Source organism: Phaenicophaeus curvirostris, chromosome 38 (genome assembly GCF_032191515.1).
Source record: "Phaenicophaeus curvirostris isolate KB17595 chromosome 38, BPBGC_Pcur_1.0, whole genome shotgun sequence".
Classification (NCBI taxonomy): domain Eukaryota; kingdom Metazoa; phylum Chordata; class Aves; order Cuculiformes; family Cuculidae; genus Phaenicophaeus; species Phaenicophaeus curvirostris.
In genome coordinates this window covers 1,490,090-1,517,309 of record NC_091429.1, presented here as the reverse complement: position 1 = coordinate 1,517,309, position 27,220 = coordinate 1,490,090, and the positions used below count along the sequence as shown (strand labels likewise).

Sequence of the window (27,220 nt, the reverse complement as noted above, 5' to 3'; positions counted from 1 at the left end):
CCCATGTGGGGCTCCATCACTCCCACCCCCTTCTCCTGGAATCAGCTCCCAATCCTTCCCCCCCCCCCCCCAACTTTCCCAGCCCACACTGGGCCTCGCACCACCCTCAGCACGAGACCGGGGGGGGGAGGGGAGCGCTCTGCGCATGCGCGGGGGCCGGGGGGGCGTGGTCTCTGCGCTGGAGGCGTGTCCACGCGCCTTATATAGACCGTGGGCACGCACAGGGGGCGTGGGCACGCACAGGGGGCGTGGCCAAAGGGGTCGAGAGGCGCGCAGTCGCGTGCAGGGGGCGTGGCCATGAGCATGAAAAGGGGGCGTGGTTAGGGGAACGAGGTGGGCGTGGCCACGGGGAAGGGGGCGTGGCCAGAGCCGCTGTCTCCCGCCGGCGCCGCGCGGAGGGGCAGTCGCCGCGGCGGCCGCGACAGGTGCGCGCGGGACCCGCCTCCTCCGCAGGTGCGTGGGGCGCGCGCTCCCGGGGCTGGAGCCGGGGTGGGAGGGGGGGTGTGGGGGTGTGTGTGTCGGGGCAGGGAGGTGAGAGCACCGGGACAGCCCCGCAACAGCCCCAGGGGGGCTGTTGCGGGGCTGTCCCGGTGCTCTCACCTCCAGCTTCCCCTCCCCGGGCCCGGGTCTCACCCCACCGGGAGCCCCACGAACCCCCGTTCGGCTCCCGCAGGAAGGTGGTGGCGAAGCGCTTCGCCTCGGGATCCTGCCTGACCCTCCCCGTAAACTCGTCGTAAAGTTATTGGAGGCGGATTTGATGCTGAATCCCTGCCCTCCGCCTCCTTAATGCCCCGCGCGGCTCCGCGGTCCCCCTCGTCCTCCCCCATCTCTGCTTGAGTTGGTGTCTAACCCATCTCTGCCTGCTTGGGGTCTCAGTTAAATGTTAATAGAATCATAGAATAATCAGGTTGGAAGAGACCCACCGGATCATCGAGTCCAACCATTCCCATCAATCACTAACCCATGGCCCTCAGCACCTCGTCCACCCGGCCCTTAAACCCCTCCAGGGAAGGGGACTCAACCCCCTCTGGACCAATGACCTTTGCCATGAAATTTGTTCCTAATGTCCAGCCTGACCCTCCCCTGGTGGAGCTTGAGGCCATTCCCTCTCGTCCTGTCCCCTGTCCCTTGGGAGAAGAGCCCAGCTCCCTCCTCTCCACACCCTCCTCTCAGGGAGTTGCAGAGAGCAATGAGGTCTCCCCTCAGCCTCCTCTTCTCCAGGCTGAACACCCCCAGCTCTTTCAGCCGCTCCTCTTCTTCTCCAGCCCCCTCCCCAGCTTCCTTGCTCTTCTCTGGACTCACTCCAGAGCCTCAACATCCTTCTTGTGCTGAGGGGCCCAGAACTGACCCCACAATAAAGGACTGAAATGACTTGGAATAGTCACAGGATAGTTTGGATTGGAAGGAACCATAGAGCCTGTCTGGTCCAACCCCCCTGCAGTGAGCAGGGGCATCTTAGACCAAATGGGGTTGCTCAGAGCCCCGTTCCAACCCTGAATATTTCCAGGGAAGGGGCATTCCCAGCTTCTTTGGGCCGGTATCTCCCCAGCCTTGTTCAGATTTAGAAGGAGCAGCAAAAATGTGCAGAGAAGCTCAAGCGTGAATGTATGGGAAAGTGCTAAGAATGTGGAATGGTGTTAAGAATGCGGGAGCGCAGGTTTGGGGGCATCTTAGAGTTCTGTTTTACCTCCTTTCTGTGACAGAAATTCCAAATACGCTGCTCGGCTTTCCATGTGAGCATTAGGAAAAAAAAATTCATGGAAAGGGTCGTTGGGCAGTGGCAGAGGCTGCCCAGGGAGGGGGTTGAGTCCCCTTCCCTGGAGGGGTTTAAGGTGTATGAGGTGCTGAGGGACATGGGTTAGTGATTGATGGGAATGGTTGGACTCGATGATCCGGTGGGTCTCTTCCAACCTGGTGATTCTGTGATTGCAGCAGTGGCTGCTGCCTTTCCAGAGATGCGTTCTGAAGCAGGCCAGATTGTTTTCCTGGACCTGGGGCTGTAATGGGGAAACCAGTGGGAAAACAGAACAGCACCACCACAGGGAGATGATGTGTCCACAAAGAGAGGTCTCTACAAGCTGCGATGGATGCTCAGGCATCAAAGATGGTCTTATTTTCTGCACAATTAACCTAGGTGCTGCTGTTCTCAGTATTTCAGCAGAGCTGCCCTTCCGCCTATGGTGCAAGTCAATGAGCAACCTGTGCTCCGTGCCAAGGGAGGCGTCCAGCGCCGGCCTCGCTGCCGCTCCCTGGGCAGGACGGGCTCTGCTCTGAAACCACAAAACAGGGCTCCAGGTGACCTCCTTTTGCCTCAAGATAATCATGGAACGGTTTGTGTTGAAAGGGACTGTAAAGCTCATCCAATTCCAGCCCCCTGCTGTGGGCAGGGACACCTCCCACTGGATTAGGGGGCTCAAAGCCCCATCCAACCTGGCCTTGAGCACCTCCAGGGATGGGTGATAAATCATAAACCAGTTTAAACTGTACCATTACGTGGCTATGTTCTCTTTTAACACAGACTTCTGCTTTTCAGGAGTGTATTCTCTCCATTATCTCTACTTATGCGTTCCATGGTTTTATTAAATTAGTTGGTAAACACTTACCTCTAGGCATCGACACCAGGGACTGTGTCCTGCAAGCACAGAAACATAGATCTGTTTCCATGTGCAGTACGCGTGTTGAAAATGGAGAACGCTGAGCACTCCTATATTGTAATCAGCTCCTTTTTCTTTGTGGGTTATAATTTAAGCAGTTGGCAAAGACTGGTGGTTGTTTTAAACTAGCCAAATGGAAAGCATCCGTCTCTTAGCGCAGCTGGGACAAAAGCTCATGGGTTAATGGCAGCGGGTGGCTTGGGGATACAAAATATTTTCGGGAAAGCATGGGTTTTGGGAAGTAATTCTGCAGCTTGAGTTACTTTTGGTGATTGGAAGAGGCAGTGGATGCTTCTCGGGGAGTGCTGGAAGGAGGAGATGCGAGTCTGAGGCTGGGAGCGTGGATAAGGAGTTTTGAGGCGTTTCAATATCACAACACAAGAGCATCACTTTCGTTTGCTGCGATAGTTGAACTTGTGTATCTAAAAGTCACTATCTTGATAAAGCCTGTGCTGGCACAGCACGTTATTCTCTTCGTTCCGTCAGGAGTCCTGCTCATCCACCACGGCTGCAGCGTGCTCCTCTGCCTCCTGTTTTCTCTCTGCGCAGCAGCAGGGTGCAGCACCAGAGAGGCTCCTCCGCTTCCAGCACCCAGCGGGCACCTCGCAGACCCAGAGCTCCCTTTTCACGCTGAAAGTCACCGGGACACACGACTCCCGTGGGTTCTGCTTGCTGCAGTGGAATCCTTTCAGATGGAGGCGTTACGGAATCCCAAGTCTTTGCTGGTTTTGAGCAGCCGCATTATCTGCCTACGAGGCTGTTGGAAATGTGGTCTTTGCTATGTTTGTTTGTTGATAGCGAGTTGTCTTCAGCTGCTTCCACTGCCTCATGGTCAGGTCAGGCTCCTGGAGTTCTGTGGCCTAACGATGTGAGTCAATTAAAGCAATCGAGGGAAAATGAGCTGCCTGTGTTAGCTCAGGCCAGTTAGTGCACTCGCTGCAGTCATTGTGTGATGTGAGACCAGGGATGAAAAAAAGAGAGGAGAAAAGGAAAGGCGTTGCCCTACAAGCTTTATTTTTGCCTTATCAGAGAACTCTTTAAATTAATCTTTCCTCCTTTCCTCCTCCACAAAATAGAACTCAATGTGTAAAAAAAGAATCTGATATAGTCTTGTTGGCTTAGGTGGTGAAAAGTTGTACCCAATCTCTTCCCCGTTTCCAGCAGGACGGGGTGGTTTGAGCTGTTCCTTTAGGCAGCGGAGAGGTCCTGCTGCGTGAAGTTCACGGCTACTGTGAGCAGGCAGCTTGTTTTGGCTCCCCGAGGAAACCGCTGCTGCATTAGGAATGAGCGCCTCGAGAGTGAATGAAAAATGTTTGCATGGGAATTACACCCTCTTAGGTTTCATAACCTGCTTACATAAATGCCAGCGCGTTTGGTTTAGAAACCAGAACAAGACAGGGCACCTGAGAGCTTCCTGAAGCCCCTGCGTGTGCAGGAATAGAGTGTTTCATGTTAGCATCTTTAATCACCGCTTGCTGGTGACCCCTGCTCAGGCGTGGGGCTCGTTCCCTCGTGGCTGGTGTTTATCGGGGGCACCATCTCAATGGCATCTGCAGAGGAAATTCGAATTTTAATCTGATGCTTTTTTTTAAAGTCAGTTGATGGAGCAGATCTGAATGATCAGGACTAGAACCTGGGAGCATCTGAATGGTGACTTAGAATGGAATCCCTTTGTGAAACTCCCTTTCTGCTCACAGAATTCGTGGTGCTGATGCTTTGCTTTCTTCCTGAGCAGGTGTTTGGGGTGATAAGATGGAGCCTTCCCCGTTTAATAGAAGACAATGGACTTCCCAGTCTTTGAAAATCACTGCGAAAGAGCTTTCTCTGGTCAACAAGAATAAATCATCAGCTCTCGTGGAGAGGTTCTCCAAGTAAGTGCAGTGGGGCTGCTGGACGCGGCTGTGCCTGGGCTGGGAACCGGTACCTGGGGCGCCGACTACTGCACTGACAGTTGGTTTGCTTCTTAAAAAGATCAGAGCTCTGCAGGCACTTCAGTTTCTGCTTTAATACGTGCTGGGCAAGAGTTGTTTTAGTTGCTGCGCTTGTTTTAGCAGTCCGAATTAGAATATCTTTTATTTCTGCTGTCAGAAAATAAAGCAGAATGGTTTCTGTCAAATGACAAACAGCAGAGAGTTGGTGTTGGAGGGGGTTAGTCTTGGATTGCTCTATCCTAGGGAGAAGCTGCTTGCTTTGACCGCTCTCCTTAAGGTAATTTATTCACTCGTTGAAGCTTGATTACAGGACCTGGTCATCTTGCTAAATGTCGATAATCCTTTGAAAAGGGTTTACTGGGAGTAATCCAAACTGCAATTCCTTAATCGAGTAGGGGCCCTCAGCATAAGCTCTGTTAGTTCCTTAGAAAGACACAGTCCTGCTCACTGGCTTGACACTCACAGCGAGGAACATAATTTTTCTACGTTGCTGTTAATTAAACATTTGTATCTGAAAAAGTTAGGTTTCGTTCCATCATCCAGTGTTGATATTATCAATTTTGCTGGTCACAGACATGCAAATTGCCTCGCAAAGGGCTGCGTGGCAGAGCGAGCACTGCCTGGGGCTCTTTGGTTCCCATCCTTGCCCAGTGGGGTATTTGACTTCCACCCCCGGGTCTCTCTTTGTTGCTTCTTCCAGGATTGATCACTCTTATTCCATAAAATTACTCTTGCAGTGTGTCTTGCTCAAATCTTGGAGCCTTTGTAGTACAGAGATACAGGTTAACGGGTTTGTGTTGGTTAAAGAGGGGCAGCTCAGTCCTTTAGCAGCTTCCAGCCTGTATGGTAAACGCAGCTCGTAGAGCAGAAGGAGTAAGGATGTGATTTGTCTGCTCTTCAGCGTAACAGGAGAGATCTACATAGGAACACACTGCTCAGCAGGAAAAAAACTGTAATTCCTGTAAAGAAAAACTGAGTAATAGAGCCGGTACCTACACATCAGCATCTTTTTTCTTAGAAGGAACTGAGCCCAAATCATCCCTTCAGTTATAGGTTTGATACCAGCAGTAATTAAATGTGAAGCTGATGAGTGTTACGATATTAGTGTCTCATTTACTGTGTGTACTGTACAGAAGTAGATTTGCATGGATAAGAAAGACAGCAACGCTGTTTGTCCAAGCAGATGTTGAGTTTCTCCCGTTTGAAAAACACTTAGAAATGGCAGAACTGCTGAGTCCCCACCTGGAGTCCTGTGTCCAGTTCTGGAATTCTCAAAATAAGGAGGAGATGGAACTGTTGGAACGGTCCAGGGGAAGCCACAGAGATAATCTGGTGGCTGGAGAACCTCTGCTATGAAGGCAGGCTGAGAAGTTGGGCTTCTCCAGCCTGGAGAAGAGAAGGCTCCAGGGAGACCTTAGAGCAGCTTCCAGTGCTGAAAGGGGCTCTGGGAAAGCTGGGGAGGGGCTTTTACAAGGGTTTGGAGTGACAGAACGAGGGAGGATGGCTTAAAATTGGAAGGGGGAAGATTTAGGTTAGACCTTAGGAAGAAAATCTTCACAATGAGGTGTTCAAGGCCAAGTTGGATGTTGCTTGGAGCCCCTGATCCAGTGGGAGGTTTCCCTGCCAGGGGAGCTGGGACAGGATAGGCTTTGAGGTCCCTTCCAACCCAAACCGTTCTACGATTCTTTGAAAATTGGTCCCATCTGACTGCTTTGTGCATTTTGGCAGCAGAGTGCAGCTTCCCCTGTGCTGTCAGCGATCGGCACGGTCTGCGTGCTCCTCGCTGGGGAGGGGTGTGCAGATTGCTGAGAGTTTTCTATAGCTTCTTAAAGGACTTTGATTCATGATCCGGAGTGGCTTATCTTGCGAAGGCTGCGATTACCGCTTCCACTGCTGGGCTGCTTCAGCTGCTCGTGGAGCAACTGCTGAATGGGTGCAGTTTACAACCCAGCGTGGTGAAATAAACTGGCACTTCTGTAGGTTTTCTGCGTATGCCAAGCTGTAATTTGTTACGGTTCGGCAGCTGCTGTATAAATAGCCGAGTTATTCCTGCGAGGGGGCACAGCAGACAGCCGGGTGGCAGGAACAATACAGCTATTCCGAGGTAAATGGTCTGTGTTTCAGCATTAGAGTGCTTAGATAATGAAAAATATTAATGTATGCTATTATTGTAAACTGGATGACTTAACATTTCCATCACTTTGCATTGTTCTGGTACTATTTTTTTTCCAGACTCTGGTTACGTTGGGTAGGTCTGGGAAGTGCACAGAGTCTGTGGTGGGGGAAATAGTCATGTTGTCTTCAAGAGCTTTCAGTATTTTAAAAAGTGTCAGTGGTTTTTAATCTCTTTCCTCTTTCTCAAAGGTATCAGAAAGCAGCTGAGGAGGCCACTGCTGACAAAAGAAGAAGCGTAAGTATTTGATTCCCAGGCAATAGGCACCAGCCTGTGATTGGGATGGATGTTGCTGTGACAGTGGGTTTTTGGAATATCCAGGTTGCTGCCACGTGTCCTACAGAACACTTGGCTTAGGCGTAGAGTTTGCTTTTGCCTCCTTCCCTCTGTCCTTTCCCAGTGGCAACGAAAGGAAAAAAAAACAAGTGCCTTGCCCAGAGCCACGTGTTGAAGCACCAATTTGCTCCTAAGCAAAAGGCAAAATGAGTTAACCACAACCCATGAATATCCACCTCATGTTCTTAGCTGGAGGGCATTGTAGGTGCCTCTCCCTTTCTTAACTGAATTTAAAAGCCTGCTTAGAAGCAGCTCCCAGCCTCTCTGAAATCCAGGTGATCTGAGTGTGCCTGTGGTAGCTGTAGGAGCCAATAAGGGGCATGTCTGGAGTGGCTTAGGGGGTTCAAAATGCCCCTGGATGTGGGATAGCCCCATCCTTTTGGCTCTGTTATAGCCTCGCATCCCTCTTGTCAACCCTGCTTTCTGGTCTGGGGTCAGGGGCCCAGGCTGCAATACCAGGCGCTGAGTTCGCAGGTCACTCTATGAGCATATGTGCAGTTCGATTTTTACTTTAAAAAGGGGCAGCATTTTCAGGATGTGTCAGTGAGTCTGGGTTAGACCACGGCGCCTTCATCTCTTTCGTGCTATGAAGCCACGCTGAGAGATTTGGAGCCCTTCACCCTGGGGAAGAGAAGGATCCAGGGAGGTCTTAGAGCAGCTTCCAGTACTGAAAGGGGTTCCGGGAAAGCTGGGGAGGGACATAGAGTGATAGGACAGGGGGGAATGGCTTTAAATTGGGAGGGGGAAGATTTAGGTTAGACTTTAGGGAGGGATTGTTTGTGATAAGGGTGGGGAGGCCCTGGCCCAGGTTGCCCTGAGCAGGGGTGGCTGCCCCATCGCTGGAGGGGTTCAAGGCCAGGCTGGATGGGGCTTGGAGCCCCTGATCCAGTGGGAGGTGTCGCTGCCCATGGTGGGACAGTGCTTTGTTTTAGGCACAGTCAGCGAGCATCTCGTCCCTGTGGAAGTCTAGGTGAATTCAAGTTAATTTGCAAAGCGGCGTTCAAAATGTGACCAGCAGAGTAATAGGGTGAGAGACTTAAATCCGAATATAGCTGCTAATCCTGTTTAATTCCTGTAAGCCTTGCAGACCTGTTCCACTTGCTGCGAGTTGGATACGCAGTGGTCTCCGTAAGAAAGAGGCAGCAAAAATACAGTGGCAGCAGGAAATAGCTGGGAGTGAGTCAACCCGGGGCTGGTTTGTTGATGTGGGGAGAGGGGAAACTCCTCTGGAAAGCACTCAGATGCCAGGTATTGCCACTGAGGCAGCGCCCGTGACTTGTGTGCGTGCATCCTGCTGGGAGCTTGCTGCGTGGTGGGGGAGACAGGGAAAATTCCAGCACATGATGGGGCGTTTATAAATGGGAGCAAAAACACAATTGATGGTGGTGCTCAGCTGGAGCCTTAACCTGTAAAGTATTGGAGAGGGATCTCTGGTGGCTCAAACACTGCTGGGAGGCAAGAGTGGAGAGCCAGGACTCCCAAGGAGAGGTGGTTTCTGAAAGCTCCTCTAGAGTTTTTGGGAAGGCTGGGAATTGCTGTCTCCTGCCACATCTGGCGCCCCAGCTGGCCCCTCTGGTGCCATCGTCTTCCTGTTGTGGGACTGGAGACCCTTGTCTGGATGTTGGTTCCCTTCCCTTGGAGTGTGGATTCAAGCCTTTTGTCTGTCATTTAACTCTTTAGGGCTCGGCTCCCTTTTCCCTTATAAGGCCATCCTGTTTGCTCACTTCCTGCTGCAGCTCCTGACTTTTTCTCTTCTCCCCCCTCCTTCCTTCCCTATCCTGGATGCTTTCTCCATGCGGCACAGTTGTAACTATTCACAGCTGGCTGAAAGAGCTCAGGACTGAGCCTTTAACTTCCTTTCCCTTCGAAAGGAAGCGCTTTAATGCTTCACCACGCGTAAAAGTGGAATTGACTTCTTCTTTGTAGACCACAGAAACTCTTCCTCCTCATTTTAAACGGGGAAATCTGAGCGTCTTGAAGAAGAAGTGGGAGAATCCGGTGCTGGAAACGGGGGCTCGGAAGGAAACGCAACGCAGCGGCTGTGCTGAGGTTGGCTACAAAGCCGGCAGCTCCGCTTCGTCCCGGGACACGGAGCAGAACCCAGAGGTCAGTGTCCCTACAGGCACCTCTGTCCAACCGCAGTGTTCTGGGAGGGACAGCGGGAAGGTTCGAAGCTGCTCACCAGAGAGCGGCGACATGGAAAACGGTCCCAGAGAGCCCAGAGAGGTGGAGAAGCCCGAAGCCGGCGAGAACACGGACTCTTCGGCGAAGATTGAGAAATACAACGTCCCGCTAAACAAGCTCAAGATGATGTTTGAAAGGGGCGAAGCGTCTGCCAGCAAGGTAAGGATCCATCCCATCAAATCTCGAGAGGAACGAAAGCTCTGCTGCCTCTCCGGCACTGGGACGAGTCCTGGGAGGGAGTAGCTCCCAACTATTGCCTCTGCAAATATTATATCCCTTGTTTTAGCGGAGACAGCGTTTCTGGTGTTAATAACTTATTTGAGCTGTAGAATGTGTGCAGAGTGCTTGGAGCTGGGGCTGTTTGTGAGCGCCTGAAGTGAATTTGCTTGTGAAAGGGTACGAGTTAATGGAGAAAAATCAGCGTGGAATATATTAAGAGTTGCTGAAGTGAGCTGGGCGATCTGGGGTGGAAGCATTTGCCGGAGTTCAGAAAGGTTTTATGTACGAATCGGTGCGTGAATCACAATCTGTGAAGAGACAGAGAGCTGTACGTTCCATGAAATACTCCCGTCCCTTCCTTGCTCTTCTCTCATCGTGGTATCTTAACCCATGTTTCTTATCAGAGAAAAGAAAAACCAATCCCTCACGGGGAAAACCAAGCATAGACGCTGCCAAGCCCCTGCTTTCACCAGTTTTGACTTGCAAATGCACAGGGCTTGCATTTTCCTAGGGCTGCTCATGAAATCTGATCCGGCATGTGGAGCGCAGACTGCGTGTCCCGGGGGAGAATTGCCAAACGAGAAAATGAGTTGCATATGTTGGGGACTTGCAACACAGTCCAGAGGCCTTGATGCGGGTGGATTTTCCAGTTTTCTCATAGTTTCCTAGACTTCTGGCTTTGTTTTCCCGTGGGTGGTTTTCTTGCAGTAAAACAAACACATTTTGTACAGGAGTTGTTGGAATATGTAACAATTAAGGGCTTCCGAGGAGCTCGTCTTGTGTTGCAGGGAGTTTTGGGTCTGTAGGCAGTCATTTCCCAATTTAGATTTTTGTAGCCTTTGTCATCCTGCCGGAGCTGCCCTTATCCCACCCATCGAAAGGGTGGAGGGGATCTCCTGATAGCGCTTCTCTGAACTCTCGCTGTGGGATTAATCAGCTTGAATTCCACAGGAAGGTACCGAGTTGCAGATGGGCTCAGAGTTACTTTATCTCAGCCTGGGCAATAGATTGTTTTGGAGCTGACTGAGACTGGAACCGATATTTCTGTCAAGCTTAATAATTTAAATATTGTTGAAAACCGATTGAACAGAGAAAAATACCATGTAAAAGGTGTGAAACCATTCAGATTAGGTTCAAATTATGTTCTGATTCTAGGTTCATGTGGTTGCTCTTTAGTTGTAGAAGGGGAAATGCATGAAGTGCTCTAAAATTTCAGTGTACAGGAGGGTGTCTTTGTGATCAGAAAGCGCGATGGTAAGATTTCTGGTTCTGGGAATTGATCTGAGGGGTGGGGTTGATGTCCAATGATGATAATCAAGTGCTGTGGGGACACAGGCCTTTCCCACCAAGGTAGGAAGCAGCTGCAGCGATGGGGTCGGTTTGGCTGACGGCAGTTGCCGATTCCACGTGTGCTTTTCCTGAGCTCTGTCCGGTTGAAGCGCAAGCCAGGCCGTTTCCCTTGGCATTTACTTTAGCCTTTAGGTGTAGGTGCTGTCAGAGCTTTGCTGGGAAAACATCTGCACGAGCTCAGCAGCGATGTGGCTGTAACTCTGGCAATAAGGATGAAATGGCTTGCCTGGTCGCTGGGCAAGTCTCTGGCAAGAATCCAGATTAGAGCCTGGATTTTCTGACTCAGTCACTCGCTCTAAACTAAAACCTATTCTCATTTTCAGGGTTATATGCAAAGCCTCCTAGTTTATTCATTTATTCACTTAGATTGTGCTCTGTCTTTGGCCCTTTGGGTCCAAAGCAGGTCTGGTTTATTGCTTCTTGAAGGAAAAATGCTCTGATGGCATTTGGGGTGGGGGCTCTGAGCTGGGTCAGTGCTGAGTAAAAGCTGAATTTCAGGTCTTTTATTGATTTTAAAGAATTATTATGGAATCACAGAATCATTATGGTTGGAAAAGACCTCTAAGATCATCCAGGCTGATCATCACTTCTCCCCGCAAGTGACAGCGAGAGCAAACACAAAGAAGTTCAGAAGAAAAGAAAGAACAAGGGGATCTACGGTGTTTCTTACAAAGTTGTATCCAGGCTTGTTTGTGGTTTTCCTTCAACGCTGACCTTACTGTCCCGTGTAGCCCAGCTTCTATTGCAGAGTCACACTCAGCACAGTCAGTATGGACTGAAAGAGGTGTGACTTTGATTTGGTCTTCTACCCTCTTTCAGCATAAAATCATTCCCCCTCATCCTCTCCCTGCCCTCCCTGATCAAGAGCCCCTCCCCAGCTTTCCTGGAGCCCCTTTCAGTCCTGGAAGCTGCTCTAAGGTCTCCCTGGAGCCTTTTCTTCTCCAGGCTTAAGATGTTCTTCAGGTGAAGTTGTAACACCTGTAGATGTCTGAGGTGGTGAAAAGGAGAGGAGCTCACAGGACTGTGGAGGCAATTCGGTTAACAGCTGGAGTACTCGTTAACTCAGTCTGGTTTAGCTGGTCAGGAGATGGCAGCCTCTGGTAACTGACCTGCTGCGGTGGAAAGCTCTTGCAGTTGGAACTCACCAGGTCCTGCCAAGTTGAGCAGAAGAGTCTGTTTCTGACGAGCGTTGAATCCTTCACTGCTGGTGAAAACATGGAGGGTTTGTTTCCTTGGAAAACAGCCTGGATTTTGTGTATCCATCTAGATGAGGAGTTGGACCCTGATCGGGGAATTCCTGTTGGTGGCGCTGACTTGACACATATCATAACTATTTGGCAACACGTTTGCCCTTTGCCAACTGTTACTTAGAGGTTTAATTTGTTTCAGAGTTAATTCCAGTTATAATTGAGAATTCTTTTAATTCTCAACGCGGTGGCAGTTCAGCGTGGTGTTACTGGAGAAAGCCTAGAGGGAAAATAAATAGAAATTAGATTCTGAAGCAGAGAATGAGAAGAGGCAAACCAAGCAAGTTTCCCATCTCTCTTTCTAACTCTCTTTCTGGTGGAGAGTGCTAACGGGCTCTTTCAGCGAGGTTGGAATCCCAGATGCTGGATCTGTTACTTGATTTAAGACCGTTGTTTCCCTAGTTGTGAAAGCTTCCTTGTGCGCTCTGCTGCTTAAACATCCTTGTTCTTTTCAGTTGTAGCTTTGTCGCTCCCGCTCTGTGCAAGAAAATGCTTGTGGGGCTTTCTTAAAGAAACAAACCGAAACCCAGGGCAATGTTAAAATAGGGGTTTAAGTGGGCTCATAAACGTGTTTTTGCCTTCTGCATCCTTGAAGGGTCTTGTCTTCAAGTGTACTCTGCCCATAAGGATCATCTTTGCGTGCTAGTCAAAAGCCAGACCCTTTAAATGATGAAACGCTGAGTTGTGAGAGCCTCAGATGGGTGGGCTCGTGGTGATGTGAAAGGAGACACAGGCTGAGTCAGAGTCATCTCGGGATCATTTGCAGAGAATGCAGAATCTGCAGGTTCTCACAAGCGTGCAGACACTCCCAACCTGAACCTATCAGCACACCCTGGGACGGAAAAGACTTGTCACAGTGAAGCTCCTTTCCAGTAAGAAAAATTACCAAAATCTTAAACCACAGAAATAGAAACTGTTTCCCACGCTAATGGAAAAACAGGTTTTCCAGCTGCCTTTTCCTTTCCTGGTGAAGTGGCTGGTTTGTATGCCAAAGCAGGCGGATTTTTCACAGGGATTGTCTTACCAGGCAGTTCTGTTACATTAAAACCATGGAATTTCCTTTGGTTTGGTGACCAGCAAATAAGAAGCTTCACGGGGAGTGGGAAGGCAGAATGTGTGGTTGGAGCATCTTGCCAAACCTGCCTTTTTCCTTGCAGTAGCCTCAACCTTACTTTCCAGCCGTCTCAGTGATTTAACTCCTCCTAGGGATGGAACAGAGATCGATTGCCTTCCTGTAGTTTGAAGGTTGACTTTCAGCTGTGAAAACATCCGATCTTGATGAAATCAAATTAAACCCTGCCCTTCATGAGCATTTATCACAGCTGCTGAAGTTTCTACTCATGGTTTCTTTTCTTGTGTGTTAGATTTTGGGGAGTTGGCCTCAACAAACGGATATGGAATTGGAGTGAGGCAGCTGGAGCGTTGGTGTGGAGGTGCTATGAACACCTTGTCCAGCGCTGCAGCCTTGCAGATAGCGATTAGCCTGGTGATCTCAGAATATAGCACTCTACTGCTTAAGCTTCAGCCCTATCAGACCTAATTAGGGAATTGGCCCAGCAGGTTGACTGTATCCTGTGCTGTATCAAAAGAAACGTGGCCAGCAGGCCGAGGGAGGAGGTTCTCCCTCTCTTCTCTGCTCTCGTGAGACCACACTTGGAGTATTGTCTCCAGTTCTGGAATCCCCAGCTTAAGAAGGATATGGAACAGGTCCAGAGGAGCCCATGGAGATGATCCAAAGGCTGGAGCACCTCTGGTATGAGGCCAGGCTGTGAGAGTTGGGGTTCTTCAGCCTGGAGAACAGAGGGCTCTGGGGAGACCTTACAGCATCCTTCTAGTACCTGAAGGGAGCTACAAGAAAACTGGGGAAGGACTTTTTACAAAGGCGTGGAGTGATAGGATGAGGGAGAATGGCTTTGAATTGGAAGGAAGAAGGTTTAGATTAGACATCAGGGAGAAAGTCTTTGCAATGAGGGTGGGGAGGCCCTGGCCCGAGTTGCCCCGGGAAGTGGTGGCTGCCCCATCCCTGGAGGAGTTCAAGGCCAGGCTGGATGGGGCTTGGAGCCCCTGATCCAGTGGGAGGTGTCCCTCCTCATGGATGGGCTTTGAGGTCCCTTCCAACCCAAACTGTGATTTGTTACCAAATGCACGTTCTGTTTCAATCGAAACAAGTAACTTCAGGTAACTTTTATTACCACATATTTATGCTTCTTTCTGTAGCTGAAAATCAGTGCTGGTTTGTGATAACTTACTCCTTTCACTTATTCTCTGTTTTCTAAATCTATATAAAATGCTTTTGAACCTAATTTCAAAAGAAATTGTATGAAATGCAAAATTCTCAACCAGAGTTTTGTATTTGCAGTGGTAAAGACATGAAACCCTGATCTTTGTGGCTCTCTGACCTTTCAGCAAAGATAACGAGTCACGGGGCATCTACCAACCTCTTTTCTTAAATATTTTGTAGGTGCCAGAGGGTCAGGTATTCTGTGATCAAACTTTATATTGGTTAAATAAGATGTCACCTGCTCGACTTGTTTATTCCAGTAAAGCAGATTTGCTAGTGACACCTGTGCATCTTAACGGATTATCGGGGACAACCATGGCTGGCTGGGTGGTTGATGAGCGAGTCGTGTCTCCAGCAGGTCCCCAGGGAGCAGAGGAAGGTAGCAGGCAGCTGGAGGATTTCTGAAAATAGCCTCTCTTCGGAGGACCTTGATGTTGGCCAAGGAGAAAAGAGCCACAGCGCAGCAGGTCAGTAAACCTCATGGTTTGTTGTTTGGTTTTGGTAGGGGTTTTTTAGTTTATAAAATAAACCTCCTTTGTACAATGTGCTGGAAATCCCTTTGCCTTGCAGAAATGGCAGGAGGTGCAGCCATCTTCCATCTGTGAAGTCCGTGAGAGCGTCGAGTTTAATGAATTAAGTCTTGCTGTGAAATTTAAACCATTATCCTCTTAAGCCCGGAAAACCCAGGCGTATGAGATAACCAGCAAGCTAAGGAATAGAACCTGTTTTGTCCCTAGGACAACCCTAGAACTACTTCTACTCAGACTAACGTAGAAAGCAGTGAACAGATAAGGCATGATGCCTTCTTCCTTCTTGTTTTAATTCTCATCCCTCCTGCCTTGTCCAGACGTGGGTGACCGCAGCTAGCCTTGTGACTTGAGCAAATAATGTATTTTTATATGATTGGAGACTCTTTTCCAACAAAGCGTTCAGTCTTTTATGTTTTCCCCCTATGGCAAATATTCTGTCTCACTAGTGATGCACGTTGTGTTCTTCTTTGAGCAATGCTGGAGAGAGTGGCAAGAACTCACATTTGTTTCTTGTCCCTAAGAGGGATCTCACTGATTCATAAAAGGTTTTAGTCATTTGAGGGTACTTGCTAGTGAAAGGTTGTATTTTTATTGTTCTTTATTGAATAATTAAGCTGTCGCCAGTTGTATCCTGGGCCACATCAAAAGAAGTGTTGCCAGCAGGTTGAGGGAGGTAATTCTCTGCCTCTACTCTGCTCTTGTGAGACCCCACCCGGAATCCTGTGTCCTGTTCTGGAATCCCCGACGTAAGATGGAGATGGAACTGTTGGAATGGTCCAGAGGAGGCCACAGAGATGATCCGAGGGCTGGAGCACCTCTGCTATGAGGCCAGGCTGAGAGAGTTGGGGTTCTTCAGCCTGGAGAAGAGAAGGCTCCAGGGAGACCTTAGAGCAGCTTCCAGTAATGAAAGGGGCTCCAGGAAAACTGGAGAGGGACTTTTTACAAGGGCCTGGAGTGATAGGACAAGGGGGAAAGGCTTTGAATTGGAAGGGGGAAGATTTAGATTAGACATTAGGATGAAATTCTTCACGATGAGGGTGGGGAGGCCCTGGCCCAGGTTGCCCAGAGCAGGGGTGGCTGCTCCATCCCTGGAGGGGTTCAAGGCCAGGTTGGATGGGGCTTGGAACAACCTGATCCAGTGTTGAGGGGATGCGATTTGTAAATCTTTCTGTAGATGGGTTTACTGGTGTTCCTGAAAGTTGCACTTTACTCATGTAGTTCTTTTTTTTCCAGGATATCTTGTCGATACCAGTCCAGTGCTCAGTCCAGAGAAGACAGAGACCAAGAAAAGCCTGGACATGCCTCGTTTAACAGAAACCTCAATAAAGGACAGGCTGGCAAAGTATCAGGCAGCTGTGTCCAAGCACGGCAGCTCCCCAGGCCTCACCATCATGGTAAGTTTGTCCTTTGGCTTGTCTAGAAGAGAATTTTTGTCCCAACCTGAGACTGGAAAGAAGATCTTAAAGAAAATGGGCTTTTGAGGATAATGCGATCTTCTTTTGAAAATAACTTTGTGCCCATAGGAGTCCTTTCTCATCAAAAGGTGCCTTTACTGCGGGAAGAAATAAGTGTTTGTGTCTTCCTGAAGTAGTCTTGAAAGGAAAGGAATGAATTGCTGGCACCCTTTCTCTTTCTGCATATCTGTAGCTCTCTGCACGTTTGTTGTTGTTAAAAAAACCCAAACTCGATTCTGTATTGTAAATTGGCTGTAAACTAGGGGAAACTGAGGCACGGTAAAAGGGAGTGACTTTCAATGCCATCCAGTGCATAGAACCTGGATTTCTTGGTCTGCAGCTTTGGGATCTCCAATCAGTTTTCCTCTTTTTTGCTTTTCACCTCCCTTCAAGTCTTTTCATCCATTATCCGAATCCAATTAGACTCTTGCAGTGAATGAACCTCTGTGAGTTTTGCAGCTATTTGATCAGGAGATGAGCAATAAATGAATCCTGGTAAACTGTTACAGCTGAAGAGACTGCAAGAATCTAAGCTGTTGTTAAAATATGTTTAAGCACATCTGGAACTGCCCGATCCTTTTGCTTAACCATGGGAACTTATATTGCTTAAGTAGGACTTTATTAACCAGAGTGATAAGTTTTAAGAGAATAGACTTTAAGTTTTCCCAGTCTTAAGCTGGGTAGCTTGCGCTGGAAATAAAAGCTGGAAATGATGGTTCTAAGCTTTGGAAGAGTCTGTGCTTTCTGGGTGTCCTTATAGAGAGGCAAAAGTCCCTACCAAGCTTCTGAGCTCAGATTTCTGGGTTTTCTGTGCAGTGTGGGTAAGACTTCTCTGCATGAATGGAAAGTAACTGCAGCCAGTGCAACAAATCTGATTAACTGCTAATTACTGATTTTCGCATCCTGTTTCTCACCTGGATTCAGTTTGCTAGACTGCCTTTTCCATTTTGTGGTAGCTGATCCATTAAATTATGTCCTCGTGGTGGAGATTTACCATAGGTTCCTCTGGAGATTCCTGTTTGCAGATCCCCAAGCTCTCGATCTGAGCATCAGTCCAGCCTGATGCTCTGGGGATGTTTGGCAGAATCTCTTTTGGTTACGTCCTGGCACGTGGACAGGGCAGGATGTAAGATGGAGCCAACTAGGGTTTCTGAGGCTAATGTTTGCAGTACTTCTGTGTTCCAAGAGCAGCCATCGCTCTTGGATGTTCTCCTTCCCTGCTGACAAAGCAACCAGGGCTCTTTTGATATGGTAGTGTGGTATTTGTACTTCCCTTCTCTTCAACTCTGTCACAGCTGCTCTACAAAGGGAAGCCATAATCTGTCTTGGGAACAAGTATTTTAAGGGTGTTGTGGTGTAATTGCCGGATAGTCCCTGTTACAGTTGGTTAGAGCAAGGGGGAGAAGCTGGTTTTGTGCGATGCAGATGGTGCAGGGAGGGAGGGAGAGACCGTGGGCAGCATCTTTAGCGATCTATGCCTTAAAATAAGGGTGAGGCCCTGGCCCAGGTTGCCCAGAGCAGGGGTGGCTGCCCCATCCCTGGAGGGGTTCAAGGCCAGGTTGGATGGGGCTTGGAGCCCCTGATCCACTGGGAGGTGTCCCTGCCCACTGCAGGGGATGGAGCTGGATGGGCTTAGAGATCCCTCCCAATCCAAACAATTCCATGATTCTATGATTAAAATCCTACCATTCCGTACCTGGTAGACACAGTTGGGTTTGCGTAGACTTGTTTACAACATCTGGTGAGATGCTGAGGCTGGCATTGGGCTGTTTCTCTTTCATGTTGCGGAGGAGATGCCTTGTGAAAGGCACGAGTCTGTCTCCAATTATCTTGTATCCTGTGGCAATGAAAAAAACACGAGGTTTCACTGGATTTTGTTTAAGTCTGAAAGATTCTCTTGTGGAAATCCTAAACAAGTCAGTTTGTCAAGAAGAAAAGCCTCGGTGAATAACAGAATTGGTACTGAAGCAAGGGTAGGGGTTGTACTGATGTCAAATGGCATTTTTCAGTGCTTTCAATAGTGCTCGTCTTGAACTACACGTAACTTCAAATGAAAAGTTAACATTTCTGGAAAAGGAAGATGGGGATTGAGCTAGGGAAACGAGAGCTGATTTTAAACAGGAATCTTGAGAGTAGAGAAAAGGAGTTGCTTGGGAAAATGCTGGCATTACCTCCACAAATCATAATAAAATTCTACAGCCCCTCCTTTTTTTCTTCATTAGGATGTATAGCTTACCAAGTTTGTACATATTTTTATGCCTCTAGTTCTCACTGTATATCCTTTAATTATCACTGTATATACTTGGAAGACAGTTTAAGGAAGAGTTTTTAAGACAAATAGACAGCAAATACTTTCCTAGGTGAAAAGAACCTGTCACCTTTCAAGTACTTTATTCTACAGAATGAGATTCAAGGCAGCGAGAGTGAACTCAAATATTACAGATCTGAGCAGAAGGAGAATGTGCCACCAAGTCCTGAGGATTCAGTTTCCCATCAGGATGGGGAGAAGGTAAGGTGCTCGCGCTGGTGATGATAGAGATCTTCGCTTTAAGTGAAAATTGAACAAGCATAGCCAATTAACTTGTTCCGTATGAATATGAGCAGCAGATATGGGATCCAGTGGGAGGTGTCCCTGCCCGTGGCCGGGGGTTGGAACTGGATGATCTTTAAGGTCCCTTCCAACCCAAACCATTCCATGATTCTGTGATTCATTCTATGATCCTAGGGGGTTCCCTCTAACTCAGGGCATTCTATGGTTCTACAGAATCTAAACTCTTTTGTCATCATGGACATGTGGTGGGATGAATCCCATGACTGGAGTGTGGCTATTGACAGCTACAGGCTGTTCGGAAGGGACAGACTAGGAAGGAGAGGTGGAGGTGTTGCCCTCTATCTCAGAAAAGGGATAGAAACAAAAAAAAAACCACCACCACACACACAAAATCGCCATTGAGAAGCTTTCTGTGATGCAAGTAAAAGGAGTTTGTCAGTGTTTCTTCTGTATTTAGTGGCTAAGTTTTGATTGAGGTAACTGAGAATGGGTTTGTTCCTGGGTTTGAGCTCCAGCTGTAAATGGAGACTGAATTGCTCTGTGAATCAGAGATGATAAAGCATGCTTGAGCGTTTGTATCCCAAACCGGGGACAGCAGATGAGATGAAAGTAGCTGGATAATAATTGGAGTACTGTGTATCCTAACCATACCGAGCACGTGGCAGCCTAATGCCGGGAGGCTTTTAGAGCTTTCCAGCCTCTGTGGGCAAAGGGCCAGGCTGGTGCTTTCAGCTGCTCCTGGCTGACAGCTGAGCAGCTCCACGTTCAGCCCTCGGGGTGGCTTTTTGGTGAGAGGTGAGTTCACAGAAAACACCTGCAAAGTCAGCTCACGTCCCTGCTGGGGAGCAGAGGATTTGAGGACAATTTCTTGCATTCAGCCGTAGCTGGGAAGTTTCTTGTTGAGGTGCCCCAGGTGCGGGAAAGAACCTGCACCGAGAGCACCATTGTTTGAGTGCCAGGATTGTCCTTTAGAAAGGACTCGAGAAACCTCAGAAATGAGCCTAATTAAGACTACTAGCAGAAAGTGTCAGAAACAGGAATCCTCTAGCAAAGGGGCAATGGAAGGAACTTTATTGACCTCCTCTGTTTTTCATACCAAATCTAAAGGATTTAGTAGCCAAATATGTGGCTCTGTAACAGCCTGCAGATGCACATCCCTGTGTACTCATGCAGCAGTTTTTCAGTAGACCAGAGTATGTTAATGTGTCTCTCTCCCTTCCTCATTACCTCATTAATTTGCAAACTTCAGTTGCTTGCAGTGGGCCTTTCAATCATTAAAGTAAATTAGTGATGATTTGCAGTTAATCTTGTTACAGCACTTCAGTTTCTCAGTGTAGCTGCTTACAACTATTTGATTGAATAGCAACAATGCCAGGTTTAATCAAGAAATACACATCAAGAGCTTTATCTTCAACATGTGTGGTATCTGAAATTGGTTTATACTCAGCCTTTCAAAGAAGTTGGGTTGTTTTTTTTTTTTTTTTAAAATATGCTTCTGTTTCTGAAGGAGAGTGAACAGGAGCGGCTCAGGTGTGATTGTTGAAAACCTGGGAAGGTCCATGGATGACAACTACGAGGACTTCTGCAGGCTAATAAATAGCAGCATGCAAGCTGCAGGTGTTTGGGAAAACAAAAATGCAATGTTTGGGTGTGTGAACACTATGGCAGATGATCATAATATTGCCAGAGCTGTGAAATGATGCAGATGTCTACCTTGTAGTGAGGACAGATGCTCTTGGCAGTCAGTTAGACTCTGTCTTGTGCCTTACAGAACTCCAAAATACCTTGAGGTGTAGCTCAGCGTGGCCAGTCTCTTCCTGTTCCAGTGCTGGCTGTGTCAGTGCCTGCTGTGCTGCTCAGGCTCTCATTATTCAGGCTTCAGAAGGTCAGAAGTGCTCAGTGTCTCATGTTCCCTTGCAGGGTTCTGCAGGGGAAAACAGCTTGTCTTCCCATGCTGCTCTTCTGGAGGATGGCAATGGTAAGCACGCGGTCTCTGCTTCAGCCACAGTAAAGTACGTGGCCAAGGAAAAGCACTCTGCCTAGTCAAGCGTAGGATCCTGAAATCAGTCCTGTCAAACGATGAGTTTGATCCTATAAAAACCTGTCTGGTACTAAAAATGTGTCCTGTGCCTGACTCATAGCTCGTAAGAATTTCTTTCAGGTTTAGAAGTTCATTTGCAGCTGTAATTCTAAGACACCTGTAACTCTTGTTTGCTCTTATTGAAGGCTTTTAAGTGCAGCATTTGGACTTCAACTCATAGCTCTGGTGGCTTCTGTACCCGTCAGGAGGCTGAGGAGGTCCTTGTTAGCACCCTTTGCAGAAATAAAGAACAGTTCCTGGAAGTTAGATGTTGGATGCCCGTGTATTAATTTCCATTACATATCAATTTATCTCTCCTGGTAAATGGGAAAAGTAGGATGATCATGTTTAAATATTGAGATCTAAAGGTTTAACAGCAGATGCTCAGCAGAAAAAGTGGTAGTCCTCAGCTGGCAGAGTTGCTATTCGGTCTTATAAGCATGAGTTTTCATGGTTTTAAAGTAATTGTGATTGTGTTTTCTTCTTCCTCTGCCCCCTTAGTTGGACAAAATTTGGAGAATGAGACAGAAGTGCAGAAACCGGTCGGCGTGAAGCAGCAAAACTTTGGTTCTAAACCAACTGGGCAGACAGAGGCATCTCTGCCAAAAGCAGTGAAGGTAGGGCAGGTATTTGTTCTCAAACACTGGTGACTTAAACCCAACTGACTTCTGTGTTTAATATTGAAAAGCCTTGATGCAACCTGTGGGGTCGCAAGGGTCTGACGGCAGATGTGTCCATATCTGACCTGTCTTCGTCAGGCTGTGCTCACGAGGGAACCGTAATTTGATTGGGAAGCACGTGAAAACTGCTCGGTTATCAAAAATGAATTAGTGGCTTGCTGGGAGCTGCCCTGCTGCTGTCCCAGCAGCCTGGCCCTGAGGCAGAGGCTGTTTCTCTGCAGTGTGGGAAAAGGGGCTTGAGCAGGGGATGGTATTGGGGCTTGTCTATGGCTCTTGTCAGCACTCCTGGAGGCTGGTGCTGTGCTCCTTATACTCGAAGCATTTAGGAGGCTGGGTCTTGGCTTTCTAGCCTCCTCTTCCAGCTGTTCCCAAGGCGACTGCAATCAGTAGCAACTGTACAGTAAGGACACCGCAGCGCTGACTCCCCAAAGACCGAATCTGATGTTCTGATTAACCAGTCCTTAATGTCCCATTTTCCTTAGTGGGAGCACAGCAGATGGAGAACTTCTTGGAGAGAAGCGTATTTGCTAATCTTATTAGATGCACAAAGGGCAGTGCTGAACATTTGGATCACGCTGTACTTTCTTGTCACGTGTGCTGTCTGGACTTAGGATGCCTGTTCCCTGGGCTGCCACAGGCTTCCTGGCTCGCTCCTGAGGAAACAACTGTGCTCTTGTTGTTTTCCCCATCTTGGAGAGGAGCAGCACAGGCCTCACTAAGACCAGTGAGATGCAGCTTCCCAGTGTGCTGAGTTTAAATGCCAGTAGGTGAAATTACAGCTGTGTGTAACATCTGTGTATCTCAGTCCATTACAGCACACAAGCTACAGGCAGGCTGCATGTCCTGGTGTTCTCCGCTCTCTTTATATTGTTAGAACCACTTTAGTCCTCTACCTTGTTGCTGCTTTAGATGCTGCGCTGCCAAGATAGAAACCCAGATGCTGTTTATTCATGTGAGGTTCCTATTTGTCTCTTCCAGCTTCTGTTTTCTGCTCTTGGTTCCTAACCTCTACTCCTGCCTTCTGCTTCCCTCCTAATGTGAACTCAACTCTCAGCTTTCTCTCGAGCTTGTTACGCTTCTCGGGCCTCACCTTCCTCCTGTAGCTCCTATTTGTAGTGTGCCTGGAAAGAAGTTTGTCTCTTCACACCCCAAAGCGTCTCTCCATCAGACATAGGGCTCCTTGGTGGACAAGTAAGTTCCTCCTCATGGATGGGGATACGCATTGCAGAAAGCGTGAGCCAGCACCGTAACGTCATCTTACAAAACTCAGCTGTTGGGGAGAGTTACTTTTGGATGGGCAAGCAAATTGTTGTTGCCTTTGCTTCCTGTGGAAAGCAAGGATGGTGAGATTTTTCTTTGAATTGGTAAAATCTCCTGTTTTGAGATTTCATTTAGTGACTCTCAATGTTCAGGTTTCATGCGCAGTTTTAGCAGCTCGAGAGCTTTTTGTTCAGAAGGAACTTGCGTTGATCAAGCTGTCACCGTAATTAGAACTTTAATCTACTGTAACCTCAAGCAATGCCTTAACTAAATTGAAATGCCTGTAAACTGGACTCGAACTGGCAGCACACATGGTTGTGACAAAGCAGCTTCAGCTGGCTCTGTCTTCCACAGTCTGTCCCCCATGCAGTGTAACTTTCCTTGCTAACCATTGTTTCTGGTCTGTTATAAATAAATTGCTGTAATTGTGTTTTCCTGTGACCTTCCTGTTTTTTTCTTCAGCCATCGTATTTTTCCATAAAGCTCTTTACTAACCACGCAGCAGGTAATTTGTTATCAAAGAACAGCTATGGTACCGATGTGGCTGTGCAGACCCTCAGTTTGGAGCCTCAGCCCTCTCTGACCCTGCTGCCACAGTGGCTCTGGTCAATGCGCAGCCTGAGAGTGCCAGTTTTTCAACTGCAAGCCATTTAATTTTGCCTTTAAAGTGTTTTAACTATTGTCCAAGCTTAATTGATTCCAAGAAGTGAATGGCATCAAGTGACCTTTTTTCCTGGACAAGGTACTTGCTTCCTTGATGCTCTCAGAAACAAAACGTGAAGCCGTTGCCAATACTGCGCAGTGGTGGCACTTGGCTCCTTCATGCTTCAGTTTACCCTTACGCTAAACTCTCAGGAAATTCTCTTAGTGAGTAGGTAAACAATTTTAGCTGTTTACCCTCAAAGCTCTGCCCTTTGTAAATCTTGAGGGCTGCGTGTTCTGAAAACTGAGAATAGTTCCTTTGCGACAGAACTGGAACATGTTACAAACAAAGTCCATGCTGAGTCTGTTTTCTCCCCTCTAAGAGAGGCTTTTAGCCAAAGCAGATAATTTCAAACCTTGATGCTGAGGTTCTGCTCCTTCCCCCTCCCACCCTCTACCTTTTATTTTGAGGTTAGTTAAGCTCTTTTTCTGTGCTGCTTGTGTAATTGTGGTGCTGACTGCAATCTACCTGAATTCTTTTCCATTTTCCTATGAAGGAAAACTGAGGTTGCAGAAATAGATGGGGCAGCATTTGGGAACTGGCTCAACGTTCTAAATGAGTTCCAGTATTTCATTGTTACTTCTCAGCCATTGCTCAACTTGTGGTGCTTCAGCTGTGGAATTCACTGGGGCTAAATCGTGGCTCGCTGTCAAGCCGCAACAGTCCTCTGGGCCTGCTGTAGCCTCTCCCTCGCTCGCTGCCCACCAGACCCCATTCTAATGTGATGAGCACCGAGTTGCAGAAATAGAATAGCTGTAATTTTTCTGCGCTCTCTGGAAGCTGCGCGTGAACCCAAGCCAAGTCCCCTCTCGGCTGATTCATTTTCCAGTTAACTCACTTTCCCTTCTTCCCGTAGAAGTTTCAGCTGCCCATGAAGGAAACCTGCGTGGGGTGTCAGAAGACTGTGTACCCCATGGAAAGGCTCTTTGCCAACCAGCAGGTGTTTCACGTCAGCTGTTTCCGCTGCTCCTATTGCAACAGTAAACTCAGGTAAAGGTGCTACTCGGTTTGGCTGCTGTCTAGGAAATGAGGCATTCATAGTAAGATGTTTGGGCTTAGCTGAGCTGAAGGCAAGCGTAATCTGTCAGACTGGGGAGGAGCAGTAACACGGAGCTTTGCTAGTGCCTTTTGTACTTGATGCAGTCTGGTTTTAAACTCTTAATACAATTTTATGGGAGGATGAATATAATATTCAACTTTGTAGAGAGTGCCTGATGTTTGAAGAGTGGGCCAGGCAGACTCGTGCGAGTTGTAAGCTTGTCTTTTCAAAGCGTTTTTGGAAGACTGAAATCGGATCTGTTTAGTAAGATAACTAAAATCTACACCCACCTTGGTGGCTCAGATGCAGGATGCTAACATTTGATTTTGTATTTCCCTGAACAGTCTTGGGACGTATGCATCCCTGCGAGGAAATATTTATTGCAAGCCTCACTTCAATCAGCTTTTTAAATCTAAAGGCAATTACGATGAAGGCTTTGGACACAAACAGCACAAGGAATTATGGGCAGGCAAAACTGAATGTGAGGAATCCCCAGAGAAAACTGCCCACGGTGTAAATGCGGCAGAAAGTCCACAAAGCCCAGGAGTAGAGGATGCTCCAATTGCAAAAGTAGGAGTTCTGGCAGCAAGTATGGAAGCAAAGGCTTCAGCTTTACCTGAAAGAGAAGAGAGACCAGCAGAGACAAAAAAGCTCAGGATTGCCTGGCCGCCTCCATCTGACCAAAGTACTCAAGGAAGTGCCTTGGATGAGGGCATCAAAGTATTGAAACCCAAATGGCCTCCAGAAGAAGAGACTTCCAAGCCAGATCTGCTGGAGGATGTGGATCTGGATCTCAAAAAGCTAAGAAGATCTTCCTCGCTGAAGGAAAGAAGTCGTCCCTTTACAGTAGCAGCCTCATTTAGAACAATATCTGTTAAAGGCCATAAAGCAGAGAATTCATCTTCTCCTTCTAAGGCAGAGAGAGACGTGTCGAAAAGAAGTGAAGAACTGGAGAGAGAGATTGTGGTAGAGAAAAAGCAAAAGGAAAAGAAGTCTGAGAATAGGAACATCCAAAGTGCTGAAGAGAAGAATGTAGAGGAAGAACAGGAATCATCCGGTAGCAAAACAGTAGAGCACAGCTTTGTAGAAAATGGCCAGGTAAATGCAGAGACAGATGAGGAAGGACCTGCTATGGAAGAGCAGATGCCAAATGAAGAATTTCTTGAACCAAATTCTCCGAAACATTCCAGTGTAGCCAATGTTGTGACTGCTAAGGAGTTGTCTCCTAACCAGAATCGCAAATCCCAGGATGTTGGCTTCTGGGAGGGTGAAGATATGGAAGATCTGTCTGTGGAAGAACAGATCAAAAGGAATCGTTACTACGAAGAAGATGATGAAGAATAAATCAGCCTTTTACTAGAAAACTCGCTGCAAGGTGCTTGGCCTTTTTGAATTGGTGTTTTTAGCTTTAACAAACATCTGTCCTCCATGAAAGTGATGCTATACTGCACAGGGACAGTAAGGGAATGCAACAAATTATCTCAACTGGAACCACACTCTGGACGCCTGCAGAGAGTCTATTTAGGTGCATGGGAAGGAGTATCTGGCTGTGGGATGGCTTCAACCTCTGTCCACAGCACGAGAGCAGAGCTGCTCTCTGCTCCTGCTGTCTTATCCTTTTTGAGCTTCAATATGTGCTTCACTAATCATTTCTGGAATCCCACTGTACTCCCAGCAGTGGTGTGAAACAGCCTTCCTGTGAAACGCTACTTGACCACTACAAATGCTACTGCAGCGCTTAGGGACCAATATCAAAGGGACTTTCTGGCCTGCTTTAAAAATGGTGACTTAATGCACTTTAATACATGTAAAGGGCACAACTGGGATTTCTTTTAATAATGAAAATGTTTATGTGCTTAGTATCCAACAACTGTGGCATCTTAAACTGAGTGCAATGTGATTTTTTTTTTTTTTTCTTTCTCAGAACTGCCTGTGATCAATTAAAAACTCCCTCCTCTATTTTGTGCACCCGGAGCAGTGTGCCTGTTGCTGGAACAGAGGTATTTTAGTGCTTACCCAGAAGCTGTGCTGACTGAGAGATCTCTGGGAAGACAAGTCAACAGTTTCGCAGTAGCCTGCAGGGCATTACTTTTACATTCCATATGCATTTGAAGTGGGGGGTTGTTTTGTTTTCATTTTTTACTTGGAGTTCATCATTCATTTTAAACTGCAAACAATATTTTTAAGGCTGTTTTGACAACTTTGAAATCCTGCTTGTACCGAGCTGCCATGAATCTTTTCATTTATGGCTATGAAATTACGCTGCGTTGCAAAAAAATCTCTGGAATAAAACCACGTGAACAGTGAAACTTCTTGATTTCTCGCATTGAAGCTTCGTACCTTTTTAAACTTGACTTCGGATATTTTGCAAATAATGCAATCTTGAACAGGGGAGGAGGATGCCCTTTTTTATTAGCTTTTTATTTGTACTGTATACCCATGAGAATTAGCTCTTAAGTGTACTTGAGGTGTAAAATAATCTGCTTTCTTAACATTCCTACTAACTACAAAACCTTCAATAAAGTTTGGACGTTTGCATTAAAGTTTA

General features: G+C 47.5%; 2 protein-coding genes across 4 annotated transcripts in view; both read left to right on the top strand.

Annotated features, from left to right (window-relative positions):
• The first annotated feature begins 364 nt into the window (after positions 1-364).
• LIMA1 (LIM domain and actin binding 1) lies at positions 365-27,220 on the top strand. Of its 3 annotated transcripts, none has more exons than XM_069879404.1 (11): positions 365-453; positions 4,390-4,525; positions 6,950-6,995; positions 9,021-9,437; positions 14,734-14,842; positions 16,139-16,299; positions 18,761-18,868; positions 20,831-20,888; positions 21,492-21,607; positions 24,490-24,623; positions 25,017-27,220. In XM_069879404.1, exons 2-11 carry the CDS (start codon positions 4,407-4,409, stop codon positions 26,014-26,016), a joined length of 2,268 nt encoding a protein of 755 aa, XP_069735505.1. In that variant the 5' UTR covers positions 365-453; positions 4,390-4,406; the 3' UTR covers positions 26,017-27,220. The 3 variants fall into 3 exon arrangements, with proteins under 3 accessions (XP_069735505.1, XP_069735504.1, XP_069735506.1); XM_069879403.1 differs by having other exon boundaries at positions 14,731-14,842; XM_069879405.1 differs by lacking the exons at positions 365-453; positions 4,390-4,525; positions 6,950-6,995 and having other exon boundaries at positions 8,677-9,437; positions 14,731-14,842.
• The window catches only part of RACGAP1 (Rac GTPase activating protein 1), a 116,799-nt gene continuing 96,187 nt past the window's right edge, over positions 6,609-27,220 (top strand). The window contains exon 1 of the mRNA XM_069879406.1: positions 6,609-6,613. The gene's annotated coding sequence lies outside the window, so the exon portion shown is untranslated. The remainder of the gene's footprint in view (positions 6,614-27,220) is intronic.